This window comes from Aspergillus puulaauensis, chromosome 8, assembly GCF_016861865.1.
Source record: "Aspergillus puulaauensis MK2 DNA, chromosome 8, nearly complete sequence".
In the NCBI taxonomy this organism is placed as follows: domain Eukaryota; kingdom Fungi; phylum Ascomycota; class Eurotiomycetes; order Eurotiales; family Aspergillaceae; genus Aspergillus; species Aspergillus puulaauensis.
Genome location: NC_054864.1, coordinates 842,040 through 867,944, shown reverse-complemented (window position 1 = coordinate 867,944; position 25,905 = coordinate 842,040). Strand labels below are relative to the sequence as shown.

At 52.3% G+C, this 25,905-nt stretch overlaps 8 protein-coding genes across 8 annotated transcripts; 1 reads left to right on the top strand and 7 right to left on the bottom strand.

Annotated features, from left to right (window-relative positions):
• Positions 1–9,187: 9,187 nt before the first annotated feature.
• Positions 9,188–10,810, bottom strand: APUU_80337S (putative MFS sugar transporter; the record flags this gene model as incomplete). The annotated part of the gene is made up of 2 exons (XM_041696606.1): positions 9,188–10,539; positions 10,606–10,810. 2 exons carry the CDS (start codon positions 10,808–10,810, stop codon positions 9,188–9,190), a joined length of 1,557 nt encoding a protein of 518 aa, XP_041562220.1.
• A 636-nt stretch (positions 10,811–11,446) lies between these two features.
• On the bottom strand, positions 11,447–13,379 carry APUU_80336S (putative neutral amino acid permease; the record flags this gene model as incomplete). The annotated part of the gene is made up of 9 exons (XM_041696605.1): positions 11,447–11,533; positions 11,595–11,710; positions 11,783–12,008; positions 12,085–12,299; positions 12,365–12,508; positions 12,570–12,901; positions 13,019–13,091; positions 13,150–13,163; positions 13,225–13,379. The coding sequence occupies 9 exons, from the start codon at positions 13,377–13,379 to the stop codon at positions 11,447–11,449; spliced, it is 1,362 nt and encodes a 453-aa protein (XP_041562219.1).
• Positions 13,380–13,864: 485 nt separating this feature from the next.
• On the bottom strand, positions 13,865–15,328 carry APUU_80335S (uncharacterized protein; the record flags this gene model as incomplete). Its single annotated transcript, XM_041696604.1, has 1 exon — positions 13,865–15,328. The coding sequence occupies one exon, from the start codon at positions 15,326–15,328 to the stop codon at positions 13,865–13,867; it is 1,464 nt and encodes a 487-aa protein (XP_041562218.1).
• A 777-nt stretch (positions 15,329–16,105) lies between these two features.
• Positions 16,106–17,794, bottom strand: APUU_80334S (TPR domain protein; the record flags this gene model as incomplete). Its single annotated transcript, XM_041696603.1, has 1 exon — positions 16,106–17,794. The coding sequence occupies one exon, from the start codon at positions 17,792–17,794 to the stop codon at positions 16,106–16,108; it is 1,689 nt and encodes a 562-aa protein (XP_041562217.1).
• A 582-nt stretch (positions 17,795–18,376) lies between these two features.
• APUU_80333S (small nuclear ribonucleoprotein F) lies at positions 18,377–18,845 on the bottom strand (the record flags this gene model as incomplete). Its single annotated transcript, XM_041696602.1, has 4 exons — positions 18,377–18,443; positions 18,514–18,669; positions 18,731–18,768; positions 18,840–18,845. 4 exons carry the CDS (start codon positions 18,843–18,845, stop codon positions 18,377–18,379), a joined length of 267 nt encoding a protein of 88 aa, XP_041562216.1.
• Positions 18,846–19,259: 414 nt separating this feature from the next.
• Positions 19,260–20,297, bottom strand: APUU_80332S (CXXC motif containing zinc binding protein; the record flags this gene model as incomplete). The annotated part of the gene is made up of 5 exons (XM_041696600.1): positions 19,260–19,403; positions 19,486–19,608; positions 19,714–19,779; positions 19,871–19,985; positions 20,110–20,297. The coding sequence occupies 5 exons, from the start codon at positions 20,295–20,297 to the stop codon at positions 19,260–19,262; spliced, it is 636 nt and encodes a 211-aa protein (XP_041562215.1).
• A 181-nt stretch (positions 20,298–20,478) lies between these two features.
• Positions 20,479–22,498, bottom strand: APUU_80331S (putative FAD monooxygenase; the record flags this gene model as incomplete). The annotated part of the gene is made up of 3 exons (XM_041696599.1): positions 20,479–21,438; positions 21,491–21,784; positions 21,842–22,498. The coding sequence occupies 3 exons, from the start codon at positions 22,496–22,498 to the stop codon at positions 20,479–20,481; spliced, it is 1,911 nt and encodes a 636-aa protein (XP_041562214.1).
• Positions 22,499–24,255: 1,757 nt separating this feature from the next.
• Positions 24,256–25,605, top strand: APUU_80330A (uncharacterized protein; the record flags this gene model as incomplete). The annotated part of the gene is made up of 3 exons (XM_041696598.1): positions 24,256–24,269; positions 24,317–24,887; positions 24,937–25,605. The coding sequence occupies 3 exons, from the start codon at positions 24,256–24,258 to the stop codon at positions 25,603–25,605; spliced, it is 1,254 nt and encodes a 417-aa protein (XP_041562213.1).
• Between the last annotated feature and the right edge of the window lie 300 nt (positions 25,606–25,905).

Sequence of the window (25,905 nt, the reverse complement as noted above, 5' to 3'; positions counted from 1 at the left end):
TACATGCAACCCCCGCAGGGGACCCATGCCGGGAAATCTTCCGGGACAACCATTTTCACGACACAAAAGTCACGACGAAAGTCCATTACCACTGGCAGGTCACGAGCACGGGCACGGCCACGGCCTGAAAGTACCAGGCGCAAGATTAGCAAGGATGCCTAACTTACCTCGTCACAGTACCTGGCACCGCGTGTAGCAGCCCATCACAACTGGCACTGCGAAAGGCCCCGCAGACCACGTACCAGCGGGCAAAGCTCGTCATGGGAGAGATCATGGTTACAGCCGTCACAGGGGCCCGAGCAGGGAATGCAAGGTCGAAGAGCCGAGGAGGCAAGTGGCGAAGGGGTCACCGGCGTAAACTGTGGTAGAACGGGTGCCACCAAGATCAACTAAGGATTCGCGGAACGCCTCAGTCACCTGTTTATTCGAAACGAACTTCGGGCAGTCTTCAGGACGAGTGAAGTCGACCCGTGCGGGAGTAAGATATCCAAAGCTCAGACCGATTGGGCAATCCCATGGAGAACCAAGCAATCAGGATACGGGGTGTGGGTATGTTGTACACAGGCGAAACTTCCGACGACGATGTCCCTCTGGAACTTCAAGCAAGACGACCGGGAATAGGCCCATTCAAATGCACAAATGCCAGAACACGGTGGAGAAGCCGGTAATACCGAGTTCCTCGTCGAACCGTGGATAGTATCAAAGAACCACTCTGGCAAAGTGGATATATATGGACAGGAAATGGCTCATGTCGCTCCCTCTCGTTGCGGTCGGTGGGAATAGATACCAGCTCCAATGCCAGTGCATAACTGGGATTGCAGCTGATATACTTCCTTTCCAGGACGGGAGACCAGAGGTGCCATACCCAATACAATAGTCCACCTTTCTTGCCAGGAGGGAAAGCCAGGAGACAGTAGCCATTTCTGAATCAGCTGCTACCCACAACAGCAGTCTTGCCGTCGACATATGTCCTCTGCTGTTCCAAGCTATATTGGTGTCCAGAGGCATCTGGAACAGATCACTCTGGCACGCGCAAGGTCAGATTTACCCCCTGGGCTCCGCACGTATCGCTAGCCAGGGGAACCTGACAAGGGAATCCGGCCTGGTTGATTTCCGGCAAAGACACAGCACAGTGCATTGATCTTTTGATCGATCCGAATCGAAAATTACAGAGTCCTGGTAACGAAGATGACATTATATCATTGTATTCAAGTTCAACGGCCATGGGACGAGAATACTGGAACCAGGCATTTAGAGGCCTTGCCACCTCCAAGTGCCCATCCATACCATACACCATTTCGATATGGCCATACCCCAGTATTCTGCGGTAATGTGGATCACTCTCAGACGCCGCAATCTGAAGCGATGCGCAGTGTCCCAACCATCGCCTCTGCAGTGGCAGATCAGCCATGTATTTGCCAGACACCGGCATAGGACTCATTATTGCCCAGGGCTCAAATGCGACATGTTGGACAATGGACGGTGCTTTTTTGTTAGGTTTGGATCTCGGGCCCGGCTTTGTCTTGCACCAGGCATGGGCTTCCCTTAGGAGACGCATACTTGTCTATTTCCGTGGTAAGGCAGACTTCGCTACCAGGTACGTGCATCTACCCAGGTCCTTCGTCTAGTCTCATTTCGACATGGTCATAAAATAGAGAAAAGCTGGTGTCCTGCGTAGTCACCTCGACAAGGGCAGTTCTATACGCAAACCCTGCTTCAATACCAGACCCATGGCAAATTTGGAACGATGATAAGCCACCATCGCACCATGCAGTGGGTTGGTTTGTAGGGGTCTGCTTGGTACATTGGCATATAGCAGCCCATGGGATACAATACCATAGCTTTTCATCCAGGTCATAGCGGCAGATGATTATTTCCAACCCGCACCCACCTTCGAATCCCGGTCTTTCTCCAACTTCACGAGCAAGTAGAGTATCCATGATCGAGACCAATTAATCTTCCATCACCGCGCCGTAGGAATGTAGTCCAGTCCTGGAGCCTCCCACTGGATTCCAGGTAGCAGACCCCCGACCTTTTCCTCTCGAAGTCCAGAACCGAGATAGCCAGTTCTGGGAACGCCATTGCGTGCTTTTCTAGTTTCCCCATTGATACATTTGTTCTTTCCCTGCCCGGTGCCATTTCGATTGGTTCTCCCTGTGTGGCCTTTGTAAATACAGGTGGGGGGGCAGGGCTGCGGTGCTGGACATGTGTAACTACTGGCGCAGGCATCCACTGTCGTTCTCGGGTGGACAGCATTAAATGCCACCCACCGAGCAAGACCACACAGTGTGGCAGCGATCACCACGGCACAAGGACCGACATGAGTCCTCTGTGAGCCCAGCTTGAGCTTACAGTAGTATGAGAGGATGCCTCGATCAATCCTAGCACTACTGATATCATGGGCTTTGTGTTGGGACTTAGGGCTTTGGTTTTTGATGCCAAGACCTGTGGGCGAGTTGCAGCTTTTGCATTAACTGGAAACAGGCACAATCATGCGCCGCTGTTCGCTGTTCAATTGACATTATGTATGTCCATAGATGCATTGCAGGTGCTCCTTCGATGGGTCCACCCCGGGCTAGGTACCCAAATCCAACATAGAGTTGTGCATCGGGGTTGCCGTCAGACACCAAATATATGGCGCGCACCCCATCCGCAGCCTGGAAACTCTTGCTGGAGATGGTCGTCCAGACCGGGACATCTAATGGTTCAATACCGTCTATGCTGCAAGTTTCCAGTCCAAAGTGTCAAGCCGAATCCAACATCGGAGTTGTGGTCTTTGAATCCCATGTCAGGGATGTGCAACCGGCCAGCCTCGTCTTAGGCAGAGAAATGTACTTCTGCTTCCCTAGAAAGCTAGCATGAAGTATCATACTCGTCGTAATCGCCCGCACTGCACAGTCCAACTGTGGAATTGTAGTGTCCTAACTCCAAGCCACAGTCCTTTCTTCTTCGAGTTGTTGCTGGTGAAATAGTCAACCACAGTCCTGGGTAAGATATAATAACACCAGTCGACTTTTAAATTGCGGTTTATTGAGCAGCTTCTGGGTCCCTTAGAGTATATATTCTACCCCCAGGTATATGGCGACGTGTGCCCGGTCGGTGGGCATGAAGGCAAGGCACTCGCGGATTGTATGGCTCCACCATAGACTAAACCTATTGTCATTACAGTTCGTCGCCTATTATCCGGACTTTGCCATATCGTTCGATGAAATCACGCGTCCGGGTATTAAATTCCAGGAGACACGGTTATCACAGGACGCCCATGTCTATCCCACGCCACTGCAATTTTAAATCCACCCATGTATGGTGGATTTGACACAACCACATGTGGCCTTTTCGTTGGCATGTTCAGAGCTGATGCCCATGTCTCTAGGCCATGGAAGGGTGAACGGCCAGGTCAACTGATAATGCTGGCTTCCTGCTCGCTGTCCGGCAGAGACGTATGTACCGGTTTGGGTATCCAGGGTACTCCTTGATCCACGCCACGAGCGCGACGTCTGCCTGAATTTCGCATGTTCTTTGGTCTGTTTTCCCGTCATGGATACGCCGTCTCCAGGCAATCTGTGAACCTCTCTTTCGCTCGCGTATCTCAGCCAAGTAGAGCTAGATATATTCATCCAGTAATCCAGCTCATCACCCATGATGCAGGGATATGTGAACACAGGGTGGTCTGCATATCTGCTTGGCTCGCAAGAGGTTCCACTTCAAGGTTTTAGTGAATTACTTATTGGAACCACGATGTTTCCTCCTTGCATTCATGTCTGGCTAGACCTTGTTCATGGAGTAGTGCAGTCCCTCGTCCAGGATGCCGCAGGAAGGGCCAATACTGTGTCTCACCCAGCATCCGACTCAGGCATCTGGAGTGTCACGCCACTGCTGTGATTATGGAAGTGTGCAAAGGCATCATACTCGAACACGGGGGAAATAAACCAGGAACAATGCAAACAGAAGAACTGTCAAGGGTTTGACAGTTCTTCGCGAGCGTGGCGAGGCGATGGATAAGCACTGTAGGCTCAGTGGTAGGCATAAGGCTGGCTCTTTGCACGTCTGCACACTATATCGATGCGGGATTGTTGCTGTCCAGGTTCGTGACATTCTGTGGCTCCCTTGACACCTGGCCTTTGGTTTGCTTTTGCTTGCAGACGTCGCAGTCGAATCTTTCGGCTTTCTCTTTGGACTCAAAGGGTCATTGCATTCAACCTGCGTCCACCTGGACACTCAGTAAAGTCCAGATGCCCTCAGGGGCCACAACACAGCTTTTGATGCTCCACCATGTTGGTCATGCATCGATTTGAAGTGGCAATTGGCGCAGTGACCAAACCTCACCTCCATTGTTCAATAGAACGGAGAAATATGTTGACCTTGTGTAAATCTGCCACGGAATATGTCATGCCTGTAACTCCTAGAGCCGACTGTGAATGGCGACGATGCCTTTCCCTAGCATCCAAGTAGGGGCCCTCTTGAAGTCCTGGCTCCGCAATAAGCATTATAATATACTGGCTAAGCCGTCATGTCTGCCATCCCGCGTAGCTGTAAAGCTCTTCGATCAAGCGTTCGTCCGTTCGTCCGTCCGTCCACGCATCCGGGGGTCTAAAGGCGTAATAGAAATACTGTAGTTTTCGAGGCCATTATCCGTCTTGAGTTTTGTTCTTGAATGGACTGGCCACAGGGAGCCGAGCACCGCAGTGCCTTGATGATACTAGAAGTGGTGCTTGTAATAGGGCTTAACCCATCTATCGCACCGGTGAAGAGGCCGATGGAGGTGATTGAGCGATGACGATGGGTCGGAGTGAAGTTAGAATGAAGAGACGGCATTGTACCTGGTGGAGCAGTGAGGACATATTTTAGGGCTCTTCCGCCAGTGCGACGATTGATATGCCCTGGCAGAGCACCGGCAATTTGGTCCCGGCGTCATCAATGTCATTATCAATGTTGAGAGACATATATCCACGGCTGTCGGACACGATGCCGTGAATGACGGCATTTCCAAGGGCATGAATGACCCCATGGTAGACGCCCAAGCGTCGAAACATGATTTTTCAACCAAACATGCAATATTCGACTTCTTGTGGGTTCTGGTCTGCAGATGGAGTGAGCGAGTCGAAGTGTTCGATGTCGCCCACACTTGCGTCAAGGCGTGTGATGTAGGGATCCCATTTGAACCATCCTGCCTGGTACGAGACAAATATGAGTATTGCTAGCATTGTTGTCCTCGTCACAGTCGGTACTGTCATTAACCACAAGACCCATCCCAACTCTGTTCTGATATTGATCCAGACAGCTTCTTTCGGTAGAAGCAGTGCTCATACAGCCATCCGAAGGCTCAGCAGATGGGCCGCAGCCCTAGCTGTGTGAAAAGATCAGGTTTGGCTTTTTTAGGATTCTTAGGGCAGGTATTCCTCCAGTACCCGCCTACCAAGCAAGGTACTGTAGTTTCCAGCTATGCGTTCAGTAAGTGACAGGTCTCCTTTCTGTGAGAACTGTGCAGAGCCCGTTCTGCCGTTGCTGTAGCTGTGCAGCACGTCGATGCAGGTGCAAAAAGTGTTTCGGCCAAAATGAGCTGAGATGTAGAACCACCAGACAAACCATACTATCCAAGTAGGCCTGGACTTCAATGATCTCCCGCTGGAGAGTTGGCACCGCACATCCACATCCCAATCCCCAACGAGACCGTGCTAAATTCGCAGTATAAGGTTCAAATCCTCGACGCTCAAGAATCGCGCGTGAAGAGCCCTGCCGGGCTAAGCAGGTGTATGGACTGGACATGTTTGTATATGCCCAGTGCATCTTCAGGCCTTGGGGGCTTTCAGCTTTGCGAAACCATTTCCCATTGTTGTATCCTGTCCTGTCTCAACTCGGCGGGTCGGTGGGCGCAGTGGGTGATGCGTCTTCCTTGGGCCTCATCAGTATGCAGATAGAGCAAAGTCCGTGCATATGGGCAACGGACAAGCCACAGTGTACGATCTGGCTGTGGAATGTGGAAAACAGCAGCCCAGATCTCTGACGCGCTTGTTGGGAAAACGTAGAGGTCGATGTTCAGCAAGTATCTGTTATGTCCCTGAATCTGCTGCTGTTCCAAGGCACGTCGTGTCGATGTGCCCTCCGACCCCGAGTGTGCAAAACTCGAGTTAAACACCCTCATCGCTGTCAGGCCGATGCGGCGCTTCTGGAAAATTATGGAATAACAACAGTGAGCCGTCATGTTTTCTCCCCTATGGAAGACACAGAGGGAGTTTCCAAGAGAATCGACGGTTTTGCACAAGGCACAATGTGACGGCGGTCTTTCGCACCGCGGTCCTATTTCAACACAGTCAGCCAAGATACACTGTTGGAGTATCACAGTCAAGCTGTCACGAAATGCCGACACCAGAGGGTAGTTAATAAAGGTGGTGAGACGCGGGGGGTTGGCGTCAACGAAGTAGAAGTGGATGCACGAGGCGAGGAGGTCCGGCGAGGATCTGGCAATGACTTAGAAAAGATATGGTAGCACTGCCGATACAGGCTGCTCTGGAGAACTGATCCAGTCTGGTAGCCCTTTGCTGGCTCCTTGTACCCACAGCCGCATTTGCGGTGTCAGTGGATATACATGGGCCATTCATTGCTGATGACATGGTCCCCTGGCGAGTCTCCCTCATTGAATGCCGCCTTTCATCTAGCTGTAGAGGACGAATCGGGGTGGGGCATCACCGTCTTCCCCGGTATCCTGTCTTTCAAAAGCCAGAGACGTATCGTTCTCGATTTCCAGTGCAATCTGGTGTGCAATGACGGCCAACTGTCCTGCACAAGGTCCATCTCCTGCGAGGTATATCCCATCTTCGCAATACCCGCGACAAACAGTGCTGGAATTCTCCGGGAGCGTTCCATAGTCGCGTACAGCGGTAGCACGTAAATCCACGTTTCAAGCAGTGACATGTCTGGTCCAATCGGTGTTCTGGACCTACCCTGCAGGGTATCCAAGACTAATGGGCACATCGGAGGTGGAGGACATCGGAAGATGCCGGTATGATAGTCTCCAAGTCGGACCTTTACCGGTAAGTTAGGATTGAGACTTGGCCGTGGTATACAGGCACGGGTGGGTAGACCACCGGAGAGCAGGATGTCGATATCATAATCAACATCAGAACCAGAGACGTGGTCTTGACTAGCAGCGTCTGCCAGTGGGGATGGCTTAGCGTCCTCCTCTGACGTGAAGGTGGTTCATTCAAAAGCCGAGAACATTTCTTAAATGCCCGAAATACTCATCTCCTGCTGGGAGGTCTGTATCCTATCTATCATTCTTCCCCTCTGATAGCCAGAACATCCCTGCAAGGCACGAAGCCTGCACAGGGACGGTTTGGGTCAGAAGCAAATGATTGCCACGAGGATAAATGAACTGGCTAACATTGTGCCATGGTCCAGCATTTCAACTTGAAAGCCACTCGTCTGGTAGAATACCAAGCCAATGGGATTGTTTGGGTTATTGGAATCCGGGGGAGTGTCGTCCACCGTGCCATGGAAGACCGAGAGGTCCAGCCCTAATGCGCCGTTTATCGAATGAGCACGCGCCTGCTGTGGGTGTCCAGATAACCGAAATATGACAGTGGGCTCGGGTGTTGGCTTACACGCATCTCGGACTCTGCCTCAAGAGGTTTGGCGATTATTGCAGCCATGAAGACGTTCAACACTGACGGTGCTGCATCTGCTTATTCCAGGAAATCAACAGTGTGGACGCCAGGTACCTGGTTGGACTTGCAATATAGTTCGGCCGTCAGTATTGGGTGATAAGCAATGGTTGGGGAATGATTAACTCACGGTGCTTCTTTCGGGGCATTTTCAAACCGGCTCTGAAAATGGTGGTATGAAGGCAACGGTCAGACAATATCGGCTGGGATTGAGCGCCCCCGCCGTATATAGGAGGTGCTGGCCCTACATGAATTATGGAATTGCCTCAGGCCTATCTTGGGAATGCAAGTTGAGCAGAGAAAACCTGATGCGGCACTGACAAAACGGCAGTCGATCGGCTAAGCCCTACCCCGCCGTAGACTACAATGTCTACTGGCGAGTTGACTATTTGGCCTGTGATCAGGGCTTGGAACTTGAGTTTCCGATGTGATTATGGGTCAGCTCTTGCTGCAGCCCGAGTCAACGACGTACGTTAATTGGACTGGGTCGACACAGATCCCACGGGTCTCGATACTAAGGAATGGTATCAGTCCAGAATAAAGCCAGCATATCTGACTCCACAACGTACCAAAGAGCCAGATCAGTAGAGGATGGGTGGGTCAAGGCCATCTGGACTGACCAGGTATGGAGACTCGAGGGTCGGAAAGGATGGTGGATGGATCAGTCAATGCAAAGGAAGACGGATAGACCCCGCCCAAAGGGCAGATCCAAAGTCTGGAAATCCAGAGTAGTTGGTAGAGAGGAAGAAAAGGATCAGCTTCGACGGGGGAGAAGGGGGTATTTATACCCCAGATATCCTGGCCGAAAAGCCTAACAGTCGGGGGGGATAACCACTGCAGTAACCGTGAGGAGGTATATATGGTGTTGTAACATGCTAAAGTGCTCTTCGATTACACTCCAGAACGGATGTAGTGATATCCTGTCGTTATACCATTGAGCACGGCATAGTTAATATGCCCAAACAGGTGGGAAAGAGTCATCATTTTACAGCTCATTCACCCTGTCTATGCTCGACCTCAACAGCAAGAATGCTCGTCCTGCCAGGGAGATCGGTATCGATACCCTTCTGCCGTCAGCCAGTCTTACTGCCTCTCTAGACGTTGGCTCTTGCTTCCTACTAGATATGGAAAGTGATTCAACCTTCTAAAGTCGGCTTTGGTTTGCAAACTCAAGGCTCGTTTTATCGAACCTCAATCAAGAATCCCGCATCAGACGATAGAGCAGGCAGCATTACTTTGGATCTAAGTGTAACTGCATGCCATTAAAAAATCTAATCCAGGCCATTGATAGACGTGGTAACCTCATGGAGCACTGAGTCCAGCAAGACCTCCTGGTGTCGTTCCACGCGAAGCCCTAAGTATCTTGTTCATTCACCAAGAATTAACAGACATCATCATATCCAAGTTACAGCAGCAGTCCATAAGCCACAAGACCAGTCAATACCAGCATACCAGTCCCAATCCAAGCCCTAACGCAATAAACAAATCAAGTCATCAAGTCAAATCATCAATCATAATCATAACCATCACACCTCCTTCACATCGCCATCCCCATCCCCCTTCACCACGACCCCGTCCTCGCCAACATCCACATCCTCCGCAAGACACATCTTCGGCAACGTCCTAGCCAGCCTCACCGGATCCCAAATACTCTCACTCCGCAAAAATATCTCATCAATCTCCTCCAAAGAGCGGCCATTCGTCTCCGGGAAAAAGAAATACACCGTCGGCACAATCGCCGCATTCAGCACGGCAAAGATAATATAATACCGATACGAGATCGTGTTAAACCCGACGGGGGTCACCTCCGCAAGTAGGAAATTAAACATCCACACAGCGGCTGTGGAGACGGCGCTGATTGCGGCGCGGAGCTGGAGTGGTGCCACTTCGGTGGCGTAGAGGAATGTGAGCCCTGAGTAGCCGACTGTGAAGATGAATTCGAATACGAAGAGGAAAATCACGGCGACGACGAGGGCGGCGTTGTTGTTTGTTAGGGAGGTTGTGCCGGCCAGGATGGCCATTGATGCGGACATTCCTGCGGCGCTGTACAGCATCAGTGGGCGTCTGCCTAGACGGTCGATGGTGAAGAAGGCTAAGAATCCGCCTAAGGGCTGTGTGAGAACCATTGAGGCGGCGAGGATGCGGGATTGCAGGGGGCTGAGGAGGAGGTATTGTTCGAAGATCGTCGTGGCGTAGAAAGTTATCAGGTTGATTCCGCACATTTGCTGGAATGTCTGCCCTGACGCTGCGAGCACAGTGCGGTGGAAGAGACGCTGCGAGCCCATCTTGAGCATATCGCTCCATTTGCCGCAGCCGGAGAGGGCGAGGGAGCGCTCGATGTCAGCCAAGGACTGAGTTATTGACGGATCGTCAGAGGGAACATCAGATAGGGCTGCGAGAATATCTCTCGCATCATCAAGACGGCCCTGTTTAACAAGCCAGCGTGGAGACTCAGGGAAGACAGTAATAAACCCCATAACTATAAGAGAGAGCACAACCTGGAACGCCAGCGGGAAACGCCAGGAAACCGAGTTCCCAGTGACGAAATAAAACCCGAAGTCGATCCACAGCGAGATGGCTATCCCGGCTCCGATGAAGATACCATCCGTGACGACGTGCGCTCCACGCTTCTTCGCCTGCGAGATCTCGGATTGCCAGACCGGCACTGTAGCCACGTACCCTCCTGTACCGACCCCGAGGACCAGCCGGGCGACAATGAACTGGGCGAGCCCGAACGAGCTCGCCATAAGGATTGCACCGATTATAGACACAGCAGAGGTGAAGAAGATCACTTTCCGGCGGCCGAGGAGGTCACCCAGATAGATGCACGATAGGGAGCCGAAGATGCCGCCGACGGTGTACAAAGCCACGACCGTCCCTATACACGGATGCCACGGTTAGCTTCGATGATGATCCTTGTGGGTATGGCTAAACCAGGAAGTACCCTGAATAGTAGAGTTATAGTGCTGCTGCGCGCCCTCGGTCGTCAGCGTGTCCATCTGCGGGAATGTCTTTGCGAACGCTTCCAGTGTCAAGAGACCGCCCATGACGCCCTGGTTGTATCCATAGCATAGAAAGGCCGGGCACACGACGAGCCAGATAATCGCCCGGTTGAGTGTGGCCCCGCGCAGGCCAAAGTACGGTGGCATTTTGATCTGTCTTTGGTGTAGAAGAGAGAAGATGAGTAGAGAGACAACGATCCAGCCGCTGCCAGTACCACACAGCAGTAGCGACTGGTATACAGCGCAGTTATACCAGCAGGAGAGCTCAGATAACAGCTCTGCCGCGGCGGCCATCGGCGGTGCCCGCCCCGGCCACTGGTAGTGGCAGCGGCAGTGGCAGCTCTGCAGAGTCCCCCACATCGCTTAGTCGAAGCGAGCTTAACGGCTGCATTGGAATTGGAATTGGGCCAGGGTGCCGATCGCGGGGGACAGAGACGGGCGAAGCTTGGACGGTGGAACTGGGGAAGTTCTCCTAATTCTTGGGTACGGCCAGATCCACAGTCCGACGTTCGGGACCGGCCGATGGAGACGAGTAGTAAGTACCGAGGGACGAGGACGAGGAGTAACAGTTCGTTCTTGGCTTATGGCATATACTGGGAATCTGGGGATTCGTTTATTCTTGGGTTGCATGTGTTTGACAATTGTTGACAAGTACTGGTTGGAGATATTGTTTTGGAAGTTGGACATCGGCGCAGCCCGCCACTATATAAATCAACATGCCCATTTACCAAGGATAACTAATACATTCTAGATAATACCAGCGACAAACAATGTCACCTTTCTTCACTCCGAGTTATCTGCACACGAGAAACTGGCGCTGCTGGGGTTATCGTGGATCGACTTGCCCGAGACATACAGACCCAGTCCGCACTGCAGCCGTCAGTATAGGGTTATCATCTATGAAATGAACAACGACGGGAGAGCGACATACCAAGCACCCCCCAATCGCAAAGATAATCAAATTCACACCAGTCAGGAACATCTTCCTCTTCGACTGCGTATACCGTCCTTTATTCAGGAATAGCCAGAAGATGCCGCTCATTCCGTCTGCCACACCACCCAGTTAGCAATGCCTTTCTTCTCTCAATGCAGTTATACAGTTATTCAGGGTGGACGCACAAGTAAACCAACTGGCAAACAACGCCGTGATCAAACTCAGCAGGTCATTAAACACCGGAATTGCCTCGGCAATGATCCACGCTATCGTCCACAGCACGAGCCCAATCACCACCCACGTCCCGATCGACAGCAGAGTGCGCTGGTGCATCCGGTCTGTGCCTCGGAAGAGCCGGACGTAAATGTACTTGCATGCGACGTGTCCGTTAATCACGCCTGCTATGACGATCTACAAACCAATACCCGTTAGCTCCTCAACATCTTGAAGCTGGAAACGGAAGGGAAAGGAAAGTATATTGGAGTACCGTTGGAATAGCAATCCCATACGCAACCTTCGACAACACAGGCCCTGTGCTACCCAAAGCCGGCGACGCAACATCGACCCCGCCATACCGGTATATCACGATCGCGGCGACGGTGTACATGGTTGTGTTTGTGCCTTGCAGCATGTACAGCGTGCGCGGGTACTGGGTGGGATTCTTCATCTCGGATATGAAGCCGAAGAAGGCGACGTGGCCGGCTATTATTACAACACGTTAGAATATGTTGTTGACATAGTGTCGGGTTTAGGAGTTGGTGACGGACCGTATGCAAAAACGATGTTCGTCACAGCGAGAAAGGCCTCGTAGAAGGCTGGACTGGTCGTGACATCGACGTGGCCGTTTCCTGGGCGCTGGATGCCGATTGCGATCATGGTGATGAGGACTGCCGCGAGGATACTCGCGAATGCTGGGCATAACCAGTTAGTCCATATACTGAGACGAAAAGAGAAAGAAGTGGGTGAGTGTACAAGAAATCGACATCCAGGAAACCTTCCTCAGCGTGCGCGGCAAACAGCATATAAACGAGACAACCATTCCAACGACCCCAAACACAATACTGCAAGTGCCGTGCTCGGTGAGGGTATTCATCATGACTATGAATGTCAAAATATGGCTCCCCATAATAAAGATCAGGAAGAGCAGCTGCGCAGCACCCATAACCTCACGCCCGAAGCGGCCCAGCATGACTTCGCCCGCGTCCGCCATGCTGTGGATGTGTGGGTATGCGAGCTTGAACTGGCCGATGACATAGCCGGTGTACGTGGCGACGATGCCGAGGCCGATGATGAGGATTATGCAGCTATACCAAGAGAAAGACAAGTGTCAGTCAAGAGTAAAGCTTGTATCAGCCATGGCGGCTTGGACGGTTGGTTGTCCAATGGATGCGCTGTGGCTGGCTTGGAAGGCTTGGACTTACGGGACGAGACCGAGGGTGGCCATGGCAGAGGGGAGGGAGAGGATTCCCAGCGAGATCGTTTCTGCGATCATGACTGTAATCGATGTTGTCAGCTTGAATATTCAGTCCGGAGATGGATGGTGGTGTCGTACTCATTCCGCATTGCCTGCCATCGTCAGCGTCAATAAAGCAACCAACACGATCAAAATGTAGATTGGAATGCATACCACCACTCCAGCGTTCGATACTTAACTTCGCCCATCTCCTCACACCCAAACGGATCCTCATACTGGGGGGTGAATTCACTGTCCCTCTTCTCGGGATCAGTGGTGCGCCCGGTCGCGTCCTTCATGTCCGCGTGTGTCGCATAGCCGGTCTGCATGGTGAACTCGGAGTAGACTGTAGAACGCTGCGAAAATCTGGGGAAAACTGGAGACTGAAAACTCCACTGCGGAGGGTCACCGTTTTATACTCCCCACAAAGTCGCGATGCATCAGGGTCAATCCATCCATCTCCACGGGGTTAGATACACATGGCGTGGTAGATGTGGATGTCCCATGGATCTCTCGGACGTCAGTGGCGGAGACAATGCGACGTTGATGCGGGGTGACATTCGTATATTTGGTGTTAGTCATAAATACGCAGCAGTAAGCAGGATGTGACAGCAATTGACTGAGGTCCGCGGAGTTGGAGGAGGATAATGAGAGCTAGGCAATTCTATTTCTAATCGAAACTGTCTATTGTGTTGAGGTCAGGCCTGCTGACGGGGAATCATGTAATGCAAGAAGATCAAAAAAATCAAAAGTCTATAAGCGAAATGCAATGCAATGCCGCACGGAATACGGAGTAGAAACTCATGGATGAAAATCAGTCCATCGTCTGCAAGCACATGCGGTCGCGCAGGAACAGCTGCACACCGGCCGCTGCACAGTCCTCCTGCAAAGGCTCCACCATCTCATAAACACGCGGTTTAATTACTCGCCCACCCCCAGTGCCGCCGCCGTCGCCAGACGTGTCGGCGTCTTCGTCGTCGTCGTGGAAGACCCCCTCGATGTGCAGACACTGCAGTGCCTTGAACCGCGTCTTGCGCGCCTCCAGCACGGCCTTCACCTGCCGGGTGAGCATGGACAGCGAGTGCTCCTTGCAACCCTCGATGTAGAGCGACTCGATCGACGAGGGCAAGACCTCCGTCAGCGGTAGTGACGGCTCCATCTGGTACTGCACGTCGAGGAGGTTGGGCAGGCGGATGCGCAGGTCCTTGAGGACGGTAAAGTCCGCAAAGGACCCGAACCACTCGTCGTGGGATTCGTTGAGCCCGTTGATTGTAAACGGGAGGTGTTCGCCCAGGTTATCGAGCCAGATTGTCTCGAGCGTGTTCTTGTTGCGAGACAGCGACTGGTTGAACGCAGAGGGCTGGAATCCATCGGCCAGCAGCCGGGCGTCCGAGTGCTGATACTTGAGCGATTTGAGCGACGGGCAGAACGCAATCAGCTCGTCCATACCCCGGGCGCCATTGCTGGCTGTGAGTGTGATTTCCGAGACGTATGATCGTACATTGCTGTCTTCTTTACTGTCTTTTTTGCTGTCTTCTTTGCTGTCTTCTTTCTCTGGCTTCTGCTCGGCCGTTTCATCCCCGGCTTGTTCTTCGCTGTCGGCATCAGGCCGATACTCAATCAGCGAATCCACAGCCAGCGTCTGGAGTAACGGCATCTGCAGAAACGGCATAACCTGCGACGGGGAGAACGTCCCCTGGTCATCATCAGGCCCAGTGACCTGTCGAAGCGACACCTCCCCTAGCCGGTGAAACCCCGGGCTGGCATCAAACGGCTTCTGGCGCGCCGTAGCCCGCTCGAACACGCGGTCCAGATAGGGATACCCGCGCGGCTCTGTCGGTAGTGATGGGTAGACCAGCTTGAGCTGTCTGACGTTGTGCACTGACGAAAGTAGAAGCGCGAGCCAGGCCTCGTCTACGCCGGAGCGGAGATCTTTCTCCCATTGGGAGGACTCTGCCTCTGAATGGGCGATGGCAGCGGCCCATGCGATGAATAAGGAAAGTTCGGGCTCGGTGAGGTCATGACCTTGCTGGAACTGCCAGTCGCTGAAGTCTAGAGACCGGACGACGCCGGCAAGGTCCGGTCGCAGCAAGATTGCCTTTAAGAAGGACTGCACCTGCGAGCGGTTCTTCAACGCCGCTGAGCGGTAGAGAGAGCGAGGGAAGAGACCGTTGAAGCGGCGGTTGACGAAGGTGGCATTGTAACGGTCGTTGTGGGAGTCAAGGTAGTCCCCGACCAGGAGGAGGATGTCGCTATTGAGGGCGTCCATGGCGCCCATTGACTGTGACCCGTTATGTGTTTATTGATGCAGTGATGTATGGGGAGCAGCAGCTTTTAACCCACCGAGTCCACCCATTGTCGCTGTCAGTGCCGATTTTGTCATCGATATTCTGATGAGTTTTAACGATCTGCCATTGCCACGCCAATCAGAGCCAGGCGGTTCATCTGTGGAATTGAGTGTTGGGCCCACGGGTCCATCCCGGATCAAACCACGCCGCAGGAAAGACTGGCGAGGTTGAACTGATCAACAACAATTACAAAATGAAGCGATTCGACTGTCGGTCCAGCTAACGTCTATATCAACCGCTAGGTGCATGATTGTTCCCATGCGGAAGGCAAGGCGAGCAGTAGCGGGCGTTGATTCGGTGTACAGTTGAGATCTTGAATTTTGGGTCCAGTGGGTTCAGTTTCGCCATCGGTGGATCTTAAGATTCTTCAACCAGACGGCGTCACAGCAGTTGGACTGTGGCACCGAGAATGTGCCGTCTACACCGTAATAGAGACTAGAGAGTACTCCGTACGTAGTATATTAGTCGGATAGTCCATATTAGTCCGTACATACTGCATTAGTCCAGCAAAGTACGTCGAGTAAGACGTACATTAGTGATGCAGGCAATGCCTCCAGAGTCCATACAGCGACACTGATCTACACCGTAGTCCGTCCAACTACGGATAGAAGCACTCCGGCAAGGCGCTTCTAGCGCTTCACTTAACTCTCCATCGGGAGTTCTCGTGGCAATTATCGTGAACTCGGCTGTCGGAATTCAGTCCCCGATTAACTGTACTGAGTCCGACAGTAACACGACGACTCGATGCGTATGTCCGCCGTCGCGGCCACAAACTTCAGCTGCTGCTTCACGATCCTCGCCTCGGCGCTCCGTCCCAGCTTCACCAGGCACTCGTGGTACCCGTGCAGCGACCAGACGTTGTTCGGATGCTGCAGCGCCCTCGGCAGCGTGTCGTCCATCCCCAGATCGGCGCTGTATACGGCCGCTGCTTCGTCGACTCTGCCCTGTTCCAGCAACAGCGCTCCATACGCATGCCGGGTCGGCTGCATCCACCCCCACGGCTCATCATACGGAAGCCCGTCGTCCAGTTCAATCGACCGTCTCAGATGCCCAAAGGCGTCTTCAATATTGCCCCGCCGATACTCCAGTTCCCCATCCAACATCGCCCCCGCAATCCCCAGGATATCCACACAGGTATTGTTAAACAGCATCCTACTCCGCGGCACCCTCTTCACACTCTCCCTGAACATCTCCCTCTCGTCACTCGCCTCATCCACCCTCCCCAGCGCCGCAAACGCTACCCCCCGCCCGTAATGCACCATGGCCGTAGAAACACAATACAACGCCTGGTCCCCAGGAACCTCCAACCCCAGCAACCCCTCCCACCTCCCAAACCGAATCAACACATGAACCCTCATGGCCAGAAACCCCTCTAGCCAATCCGCCATCGGCGGCGACTGCACCCTCAACAGCTGCTCCGGAATCTGGCCCTCCAGTTCCCTCGCCGTATCCAACGCAACCCCAGCCCGTCCCGCAAACATCGCCGCGTAGATCCGGAAATGGTAGTTATGCGCGCGGTACAGCGTGTAGAAATTCACGGGCCCGGCTCTCTCCACAAACCGCTTATCCGACTCAATCGCCTCGCTGTTCGATGCTATCGCCGCTCTGTACTCCCCGCATAGAATGTCCAGATGCGTGGGCATGTGGTTGAGATGTCCCGCGTCGGGAACAAGACCTCGTAGATGGTCTGCAACTGTAAGCGCCTTCTCCGGCGCGCCTGACATCTCCATGAGATGGATATACAAGTGCAGGAGACCTGGATGCTTCAAACCACCGGGGAGTTTCAAGGCATTGTCAAGCACGTCTTTGATTTCGAGTGTGCGGGCACCTGGCGCCGGCTGGCCCGTTCGTAGATCCCAGAGTTCCCAGGGCGTGAGGTTCATGAGCGAATCTGCGTATAGGACTGCGACGTCGAGGTCGTCTGGGAATCGGGCGTAGACTGGGCCCATTGCTTCTGCGTATGCCTGGTTCCAGGTGCTGCAATCTGAAGCCGGTTTTTCGTCTGGGTATCGGGACTGGACGGCGCCAATGAGAGCTGCTTCGACAGATTCAGATTCAGATTCGGCATTTTCTGCGGCGTGGTGTCTGGCGTCGCTCGCAGCCTGGTGCGTGCGTTTCACGGTAGCCTGTAGCTCGCCTTCATCGAAGAACTGCCACGGCTTGTTGTAGTTTGGGCCTAGAGTGTATGCCAGACCCCAGTATGCCATTGCGCAGGACGGGTCATGGTCTGCGGCTTTCTGGAAGCAGGATGCTGCTTCTTCGTGGTTGAATGCGTATGTCCAGATCAGGCCGCGCGTGAACCAGGTTTGGGCTTGCGGATTTTTGGTGCTTATCGGGCGGGTGTAGGTGCCTAGGTTGAAATAATCATCCTCTTGGGGTTGGGATTTGGGGGACATGGTGTTGGTTTGATTAGAGGGGTTGTGGTATAGTCATGTTGGTGTTGGTGTTGGTGTTCTTGATGAGGTGGGGTATGGTATTGGTGGCACCACTTGCTAGTCTACTGCCTGACAACCCGAATTATATGCATTATATGCAGATTGAGAGTTCACGCTTCTATTAACTACACGGTGGTTTCATACATAGAACACTACAGAACCAAAATGCCCTCAACACCGTGTATTGCGCCTGGTAATGTAGGTAGAAGGAGTGATGGCGGATCATCTCGCTCGCATGACCATCGCTATTGGCATATTATACCTCAACTTTTTATTCCACGAACGAACCCGGACCATTCCCAAATCAGTATTACTTAAAGCCGTCGTAAATAAACACGTACGCCGCGGATCGAACTGAAAATGAAACCAGACGAGCGTTCGAACGTTCGAACGTCCCAACGACTGGCCGAATCGCTCGCTTCTTCTTCAAGGCGTTGACCGCGGCCATTTCCATCATCTCCTCCTTATACAACTTATGCATTCAGGCGAACGAAACAAGCGAAACGAAGATCGATTGGTATATGAATTCTCTCGCGCGACCGTCTATCGTAATCCCAGATCCGTCATCTCAACGTTCTCCGCCGATCCCATCCAGAGGATGTTATTACACCTATTCAATCAAGTTAGCATCGGCAGTAAAAGCATACCAAGCGATAGCTGATGTTTTATATCTAACGCACCGTATGAAAACAAGACCCAGAGTCCCCGTGGGCTTCCCGTCGATGAATTCCTCTGTGTCCCGCAGCAGCACGTTCATGTATGAATCAATGCTCTCCAGAAGCCCCTTGTATTCTGTCTGGCCCCATTTCAGGCGGACGATGACTTGGGTTGCGACCCTGCGTGAGTTAGCATGGTCTGGTCTCAATCGTGACGGGCGGGTGAAGGAATCGAGCGTACCTAGCCTGGAGGAAGGGTCGAGGGTTGACGGGTTGAAGCTGCAGGCATGAATCAGTATAACTCATAACTAAATATAAAACTGCAATCTGGGCAGTGGAGGAGGACATACACTCATCGTAAAGGTTCTGAGCGAGCGGCTTGCGGAATCGGAATCAAATCAGTGGTGTCGATGGATGGAGCCAGTCCGTTCCAAATGCGTCAACTCTGCGGTCGGGAATCGCGCAGATATCGATTTCGATTGGTGATTATAATGACTGCAACGACACGGGCACGACTGGTCAATTCGGTGTTCAGAGGTCCTTTGATCTTGAGCCGGAAAATGTGCTGAAGCTCGACGCGGTGTCGATCGTCCAATCAGGATTAGTGCAGGACCACCGCCTTTATTATTCATGCCTCAGGCTACATATATTTTTTGCATCCTCAGGCTTCAACATGAACAGACAGACACACTTGGTGATAATTTGGATAATTCATTATTTAGACAAGTCCGAATGTTACACATCCCATCCCGATCATAACAATACGCGCCTCATGCTCGTCCAATATCCCACTTGATCTCCTTAATCGCAACCTCATCCCCAGCCTTCTCATCATAATCATACCACTCGCCGTCTGCAAGATCAATCCCCGTAAACGCCGTAGAGGATTCCACACCCTTAGCCTCCCATTCTCCCTACAAAAAGCATTAGCACTATACCATCATAACCTCGATGAAACTATTGGAGCCTCCAGCAAGGCAAGACAGGGAAACAAACATCAGGCTTAAACTCCGTAAACTCCAACCCGCGACAATCAAGGTCAATCACCTTCTTCCCCTTGCGCTTCTCGTCGTCGGCATAAGCCGTTGGGGCTGCAAGAATAGAAGCCGAGTGCGTTCTCTATAGTAAGGTCGGCAGTAGGTGGTTAGTCCAAACTAATTTCTTTCCCAAGGTCCCCAGGCATCCAAGATATATTTAACTTCAGATGCGATCGATCGGACATACCTGACAAAGCCTACACTTCCACACAAAGTTCGCCTCGCCGCGACTTCCCGGGATTTCAATCTGTTCCTGTTTTCGACTGTGTTAGATACCTGGACATTGTAGAACTAACCACCTAGATTTTAAGTGGTGGTGCAAGGATACTGTTACTGTGACGTACAAAGCGATTAAAGCTCACCCAGTTCGGGTGTGTCTCGCGACATGAGGTACATTGCACCTTGAAGGTATAGTAGTACGGGTCTTCCTCTGTGTCTTGCGGGCGGAGGTCCGTGACTCTGTTTTTGTTAGCGACTATTTTGCCTCTATGGGTGAAGATGAGGATGTGCGGGGAACGGAGTAGCTTCGCTGCACTGCGATGCGAAATCGTGTTTATTTTAGGCTTGTAGGAAGACGGCTTACCCGGTGAGTTCTGCGGAGAGGATTAGAGAAAGCATTTCGATGGCGTTGTTGGCTACGTTGGCTTCTCTGGTGCTTGTTGGTGGTGTTTGGTAAATGTGGTGGTGGAAGTTCGAGCGGGGCAGATGTGAAGCTTTTTTGGTGTTGTGAGGTTGTGCCCGCAGCAGGAGTGTGGGCAGGGGGCACAACATGGTTTCTAGGTTCTACGCAGAGAATATTGGGGAATTTGGATTTCATATGTATTTTTGAATTTGAATTTGAAGGCTAGGTATTTACAGAAACGCCAGTAATGCTAATCATAATCAGACAGAGGCCGTAGTCCACCGATAAGAATATATACAAGGTTGATAGATTTAAATGCGGCGAAGCCGACTACAGACGGCTCTGCTGGTCCTGACCCAGAGGCTTCGTGGAGAAGGCATTGAAATATGCGTTCAGAGCATCAACCGTGCCGCTGCCCTCGGTCAACTGCACTGTACAGGCAACGTGGCTGTCAGGGCGTGTAACAACGACACCACCCTTCTCAGGGTCGAACCCAAGCTTCTCGTGGGCAGCGTACGTGGCGCTGGGGACGCGCACGTCGGGGATGTCATCAGAGTAGATGTGATAGCGGTAGTCACGGAGAACCTGGGGAATCGACTCCGGATCGATGTCATTCTTCTTCTCAGCGTAGACAACGCAGAAGGTGAATAGCTTGGAGTGGGGCACATGGCGCTCAAAGAACGAAACGTCCGCAATATCGGACCTGCGGTACTCGGAGAGGAATGAGCGCTCCTTCTCAAGGTTGGCCGCAAAATCGGTGATGGCCTTCTTGGTCTTCGTCTGTCTACCAGCAAAGACGAAGATGCGGAATGCACCGTTTGCCGGGACCTCCTGCTCAAGGTGCACGAAGTTGGAATCCGCTAGGCGCGTGACGGTCGAAGGCGTGAAAGCCTTGCCGGTGACCAGGTTGATGCCGGGGACATTGAACAGCGGAGATTGGGCTGGGTGAGAGGAATCCCAATTGAAGACGTTGGGCTGGTAAGCAACACCGTAGCCACTGGTGAACTCGCAGGAGTCCTTGAATGTCTTGACGAAAGGGTCCTCTTCCACACTCCGAGAGGTATCAGTGCTGGCAGCTGAGCCAACTTCGCCAGCGTTGGGGCGGCGCTTGGAGAACAAAGCGGCGTATTTGCTGTCAAAGTCGAGCAGCGTCTCCGCAATGTTCTTTCGCTCAGTCTCGTAGGTGCTGAGGATAGAGCGGTCGGCCAATCCAGACTCAACAGCGTGGAGCTTCCAGGCCATGTTGAGGGCATCGTGGAAAGCAGTGTTCATACCCTGACCGGCCTTGGGCTAGAGGCAGTTAGTGGCTAGCTCTAAAGGATACTCGGAATGCGAAACTTACGCTGTGCGTGTGGCAGGCATCACCTCCCATGAAGACACGCTCATCCAGGGTATACTTTTCGGAGATACCCTGTCCAATGGGGTAAACAGAGTACCATTCAACGCGATCCCATTCCAAGTAGTACGGCTTGAGGATCTTCTTTGCGACATCCTGGACCTCTTCCGCGGTGGCGGTCTTTCTGGGGTTGAAGTCGGGGTCGGTAGAAGAGGCAATCTGGACATAGAGACGGACCATGTTGTCTTCGCGGGGAATAACCATGATGGAACCGGCATCGGAGTGGATAGTGCACTTGGTCTACAACATTATCTAGTCAGCAAATAATCATCAACACCAACAAACAGGCGATCGCACCTTGATATCAGGGAAGTCGGTCCTGACAACACCGTCCATGACACCCCAGACGTAGGAGATAGGGTCCTTGTGGCGAATCTGAATACCAAGCTGTTCGCGAACGAAGCTGCGAGCACCCTCACCACTGAACAGGTACTTGGCGCGAACGGTCTCGATGACGTTGGTGTCCAGGCACTTGAGGTTAACCTGAACAGGGTACGTCTCGTCTAGGCCATCGTTCTTGAATCCAGTGATCGTCCAGGGTCTCTCGACGGAGGTACCGGCCTTCTTGATCTCGTCGAGGAAAACGGTCTCGATCTTGCCCTGGTGAACAAGAGTGGTGAAAGGATACCTCGTGTCAATGAAGCGCGGGCAGCTGGGCCAGTTGCCAGTCCGCTGAATACCCTTTCCGTCGGCGCGCGGGTCCCAGAAAGAAACATCGTACACCTTAGCGGGGTCGTAGGCCATGATATTGCGCTTCAGCCCCAAGTTGCGCAAGATTTCGGTGGATCGCGGCTGAATGCCATCGGCGCGACCAGTGGCGGTAGGCACGGGGCGGTTGTCGATGTGCTTCACGTTGTAGCCCCAGCGGGACATGCAAAGCGAGAGGAGGATGCCAACGGGGCCTGCGCCCACGATGACAATGTCATATTTCTTGGGGTAACTGTCGTTCGTCATTATGGTACAGACAGCTATGAGCTAGCCGAATCCAGAACCGATGAGACGATCGTCAAGAGCCAGGGATTTGGGAGTGTTTGGTAAAGCAAAAGACAAGACTACCTTTTAACACCGCCGGCTTTGGAGGGAGGGTCAGGATGGGATAAAGAAAAAGTCGTGATCATCTTTGGAAAGGGCTGAAGGGCTCATAAATAATAATTCGGCAAGACTGGGGAAGACAGGTCATTTTGGAAGGAAAAGGGCAACGGAGAGCCACCACGGCAATCATCTCGGCTGGATCGTGGGGACTGTAGAAATGACGAGCTGGATCAGAAGGCTGAGCCAAACAGTAGGGGAGCCACAGGCAGCAGGCCAGCACGAACTAGGGGCCTTTGCTGCTGGGCTTTGCGGGGAGGACAGCCCAATGCCGGTGCATTTTCCGGGCGTGCACAGCCGCTGCTCTGGTCCATTTCTGGGAACGGCTAGCAGCTCGGCATGTGGGGAGCCGGCACGTGACCCAGACTCGGCAGGCTGGGCCGGGATTTCCACCAGGATTTCTTTCGATTAGCGGCCTCGCCATTGGCTGCTGCTGTCCCTCGTCTGCCAGTGCCAGCTCTAATCATCCCAAATGATCATGGTCCGAGAACCGCCTTAATTAATTACTTGTATCGTTATCACTGTTTCAATGATTCAACATTTTAATGTCTTTACTATTTAGGTGGAATGGTAACCTCTCAATATTGCAACTTGCCTACTAGACTAGACACTAAAGGCCGAGGTTGTGTTTGTATAGCATCACTCATTCCCGTCTTGACTCCCGCCAAGCTCCAATATACCAGACTACCGCGCTGTATCCCCGTTTTTAGTCCAAGCTGTAGTGGAGCCGACTGCCGTGGGTGACACTTCTCCTCCGGTCTCCGAACTAGAGTGCCTTACGCTAGCGCTGCTAATATCCATTCCGCGGGCACTCGAGGTCGGCTTTTCCTCCGCTGCTCAAGCAATACACCAGCACTACTGCCCCCGTCTTTCTCCCGTTCCGCCGAGATTGGATCCAGGTTTTATCCAGAGTTCGGGTGATCTTCTCTCGTAACGTCCTGAGAATTCGTGCGTACACTCGTAGAACAGATGACTGGAGTACTACTGTAATATGGATCGACACCTTACGGCATGCCGAGTTGTGCCTTGTGGCCTGAGGAGGCATGAGTGCTCACCAATTCACCATAGTGTAGCACTGGAGCCTGGAGTCGAGTGTTGGCGCTATTTATACAATAGTGGCCAGCATGAATGGCAATCGACAATAGAACAATGGCATGGTATTGTTGTCTATTGTTTGCTCTTCTTATTGTTTTCTGAATAGCTTAGTTTGAGAGAATAGAAAACCCTCAATCCGCCCCGTTTTTTCTCTTCCCTACATATTCACCGCGTCCTCCACTCTCCCCACCTCTCCGCCAAAACAATAGACTCTGTGAATAAATAGTTACTGCATAACAATCAGAGCCTCAATGACGGCGACATCGTCTATTGTTTAGAATGCAGCTTCCAATATACTAACTCAACAATACGGAATCGAGTATTGACAACTTCACCTACAGATAGGTGATTGCAGTATGTAACCCCCCGTAGACACGGGTATACGAGAGACCATCTTCTTCCTTTTCTCCAGGTCTCCAGTACTTTAGATATCTCGTAACTGCAATACAATTCAACTCAGTCCCCTACTACTAAGGCATCTCACTTACCGCAGTGGGATGAAACTTGAGTCTTGCGACGTACCCATCATGCTCGATCTCGAGTAAGTGCGGCCCTAACCGGCGTACAACAGTACTGATGGTAGAACAGAGGACTCACCTATGAAGATATCGCCAAGTTGAACCCCTTCTATGAGGAGTACAGAACCTTTTGGGACTACTCTCGCGACATATCCGACCACTCGCTGTGTCCGGGTGCCTTGTGCCACTCAACCTCTCTTCCGTCGTTTGCCTCTAGCTCAGACTTATCTGCGCCCGATGATATGGCTGTCTCTCCATTGTTTTGTCCTAGGGCCCTTCCAGACAGTCCATTCCCGAAAAATCCCCTGAGCCCCAAGCCCGTATTCCACAGTGGTGGTCAGTACAGGCCTACCTTTGACGAAAGTCGCGATCTTGAGTCGAGCCAGGTTGCGATCGTTGATGACGAAGAAGGCATGGGCAGACCGTTATCTCCCGTCCTCGAATGCACAGAAGACCTTGAGACGGGCCAGGCACTTGATCCTGTCAATCATGCGCTTGGCAACGTGAGGTCTTCGCACAAGCAGCTTTTCGGCACAAATGGCTGGCTGGGTTGCACTGCCGAGCTGCCTCCTCCCACTACGCCGAAGTACAAGAAAGTAATCGGTCTTGGAAAGAAGTTCAAGCAGCACATGGAAGATATCGTAAGTCCACTGGCCCCTTCATGACCGAAGAGGTGGCTAATCTGCGTAGGCCACTGACATGGCCAAAGCACATCCACTCCCACTCCAGCTCCCAATCCCACTCCCCTTCAACGCCTCCCGAGAGTCGAAAGTACTGCCAAAGTCGACAGTTGCCATCTCATTAGATCCCACCACCCAAGCCAAGCTATACTCCGAGATTGAAGTGATGATCTGCGTCAGCGCCAACCAATTCCTCGTCCAACAACACGACGAAGGCCGCATATCGAAAGAGTCCATCAAAAAGGTCAACAACTTCTGGGGTTCCAAGAACAGGCCGAAGGTTGTCGAGTTCCAGTTTGACCAAGCCACCCAGCGCCAGCTGATCCTATCCAACATTCGCACCATGAATTTCAATGGAGAAAGCTCAACCAATCCAGTAACTCTTCATTCGAATCTCCAGAATTGGAAAGCTGTCGTCAAGGAAATGAGCGTCCGGACCTTCTGTTCACCTGACAGTGTCATCCGTAAACACATGCATGACATCCAGAAGCTTCTTGACATGTTGGGCGCTCCAGTCGCCACCTTCCTTGCCTTCGAAGAGCTGCAGATGCGGACACTTCTTTTGATGAAGGAGCAGAGGACAAAAAGGTATCTCACCGAGCGTGGGCTCAGCGTATCGTCGGGTCCTGGCTCGTCTGGTCCAAGCACGTCGCCGAGGACAAGCTATTCATCTCACTGAGTTATCCAGTTCTTCTTTTTCGACGCCAAATCGTATATTTCAAATCCAGTCATGTATTAGTAGTGAATCACGTATATTAACCCGTCTCCTCAGTTCTTGCGGTTTTGTTTCTGTCCAGTGTTATCCTTGAAAGTGCAGTCGTTTTTCACCTTAATCGGTCAATTCCTCAAAATGACAATCTCTATTCAGATATGGAACATCCAGAATGAATTCGGTAGACGTATTGCACAGTGGCGACTAAGCCTGGTTGAGTGTTGTGTCCGGTGTAGGAACTTGAAGCCTTGTTTGTTTGGCGATAGC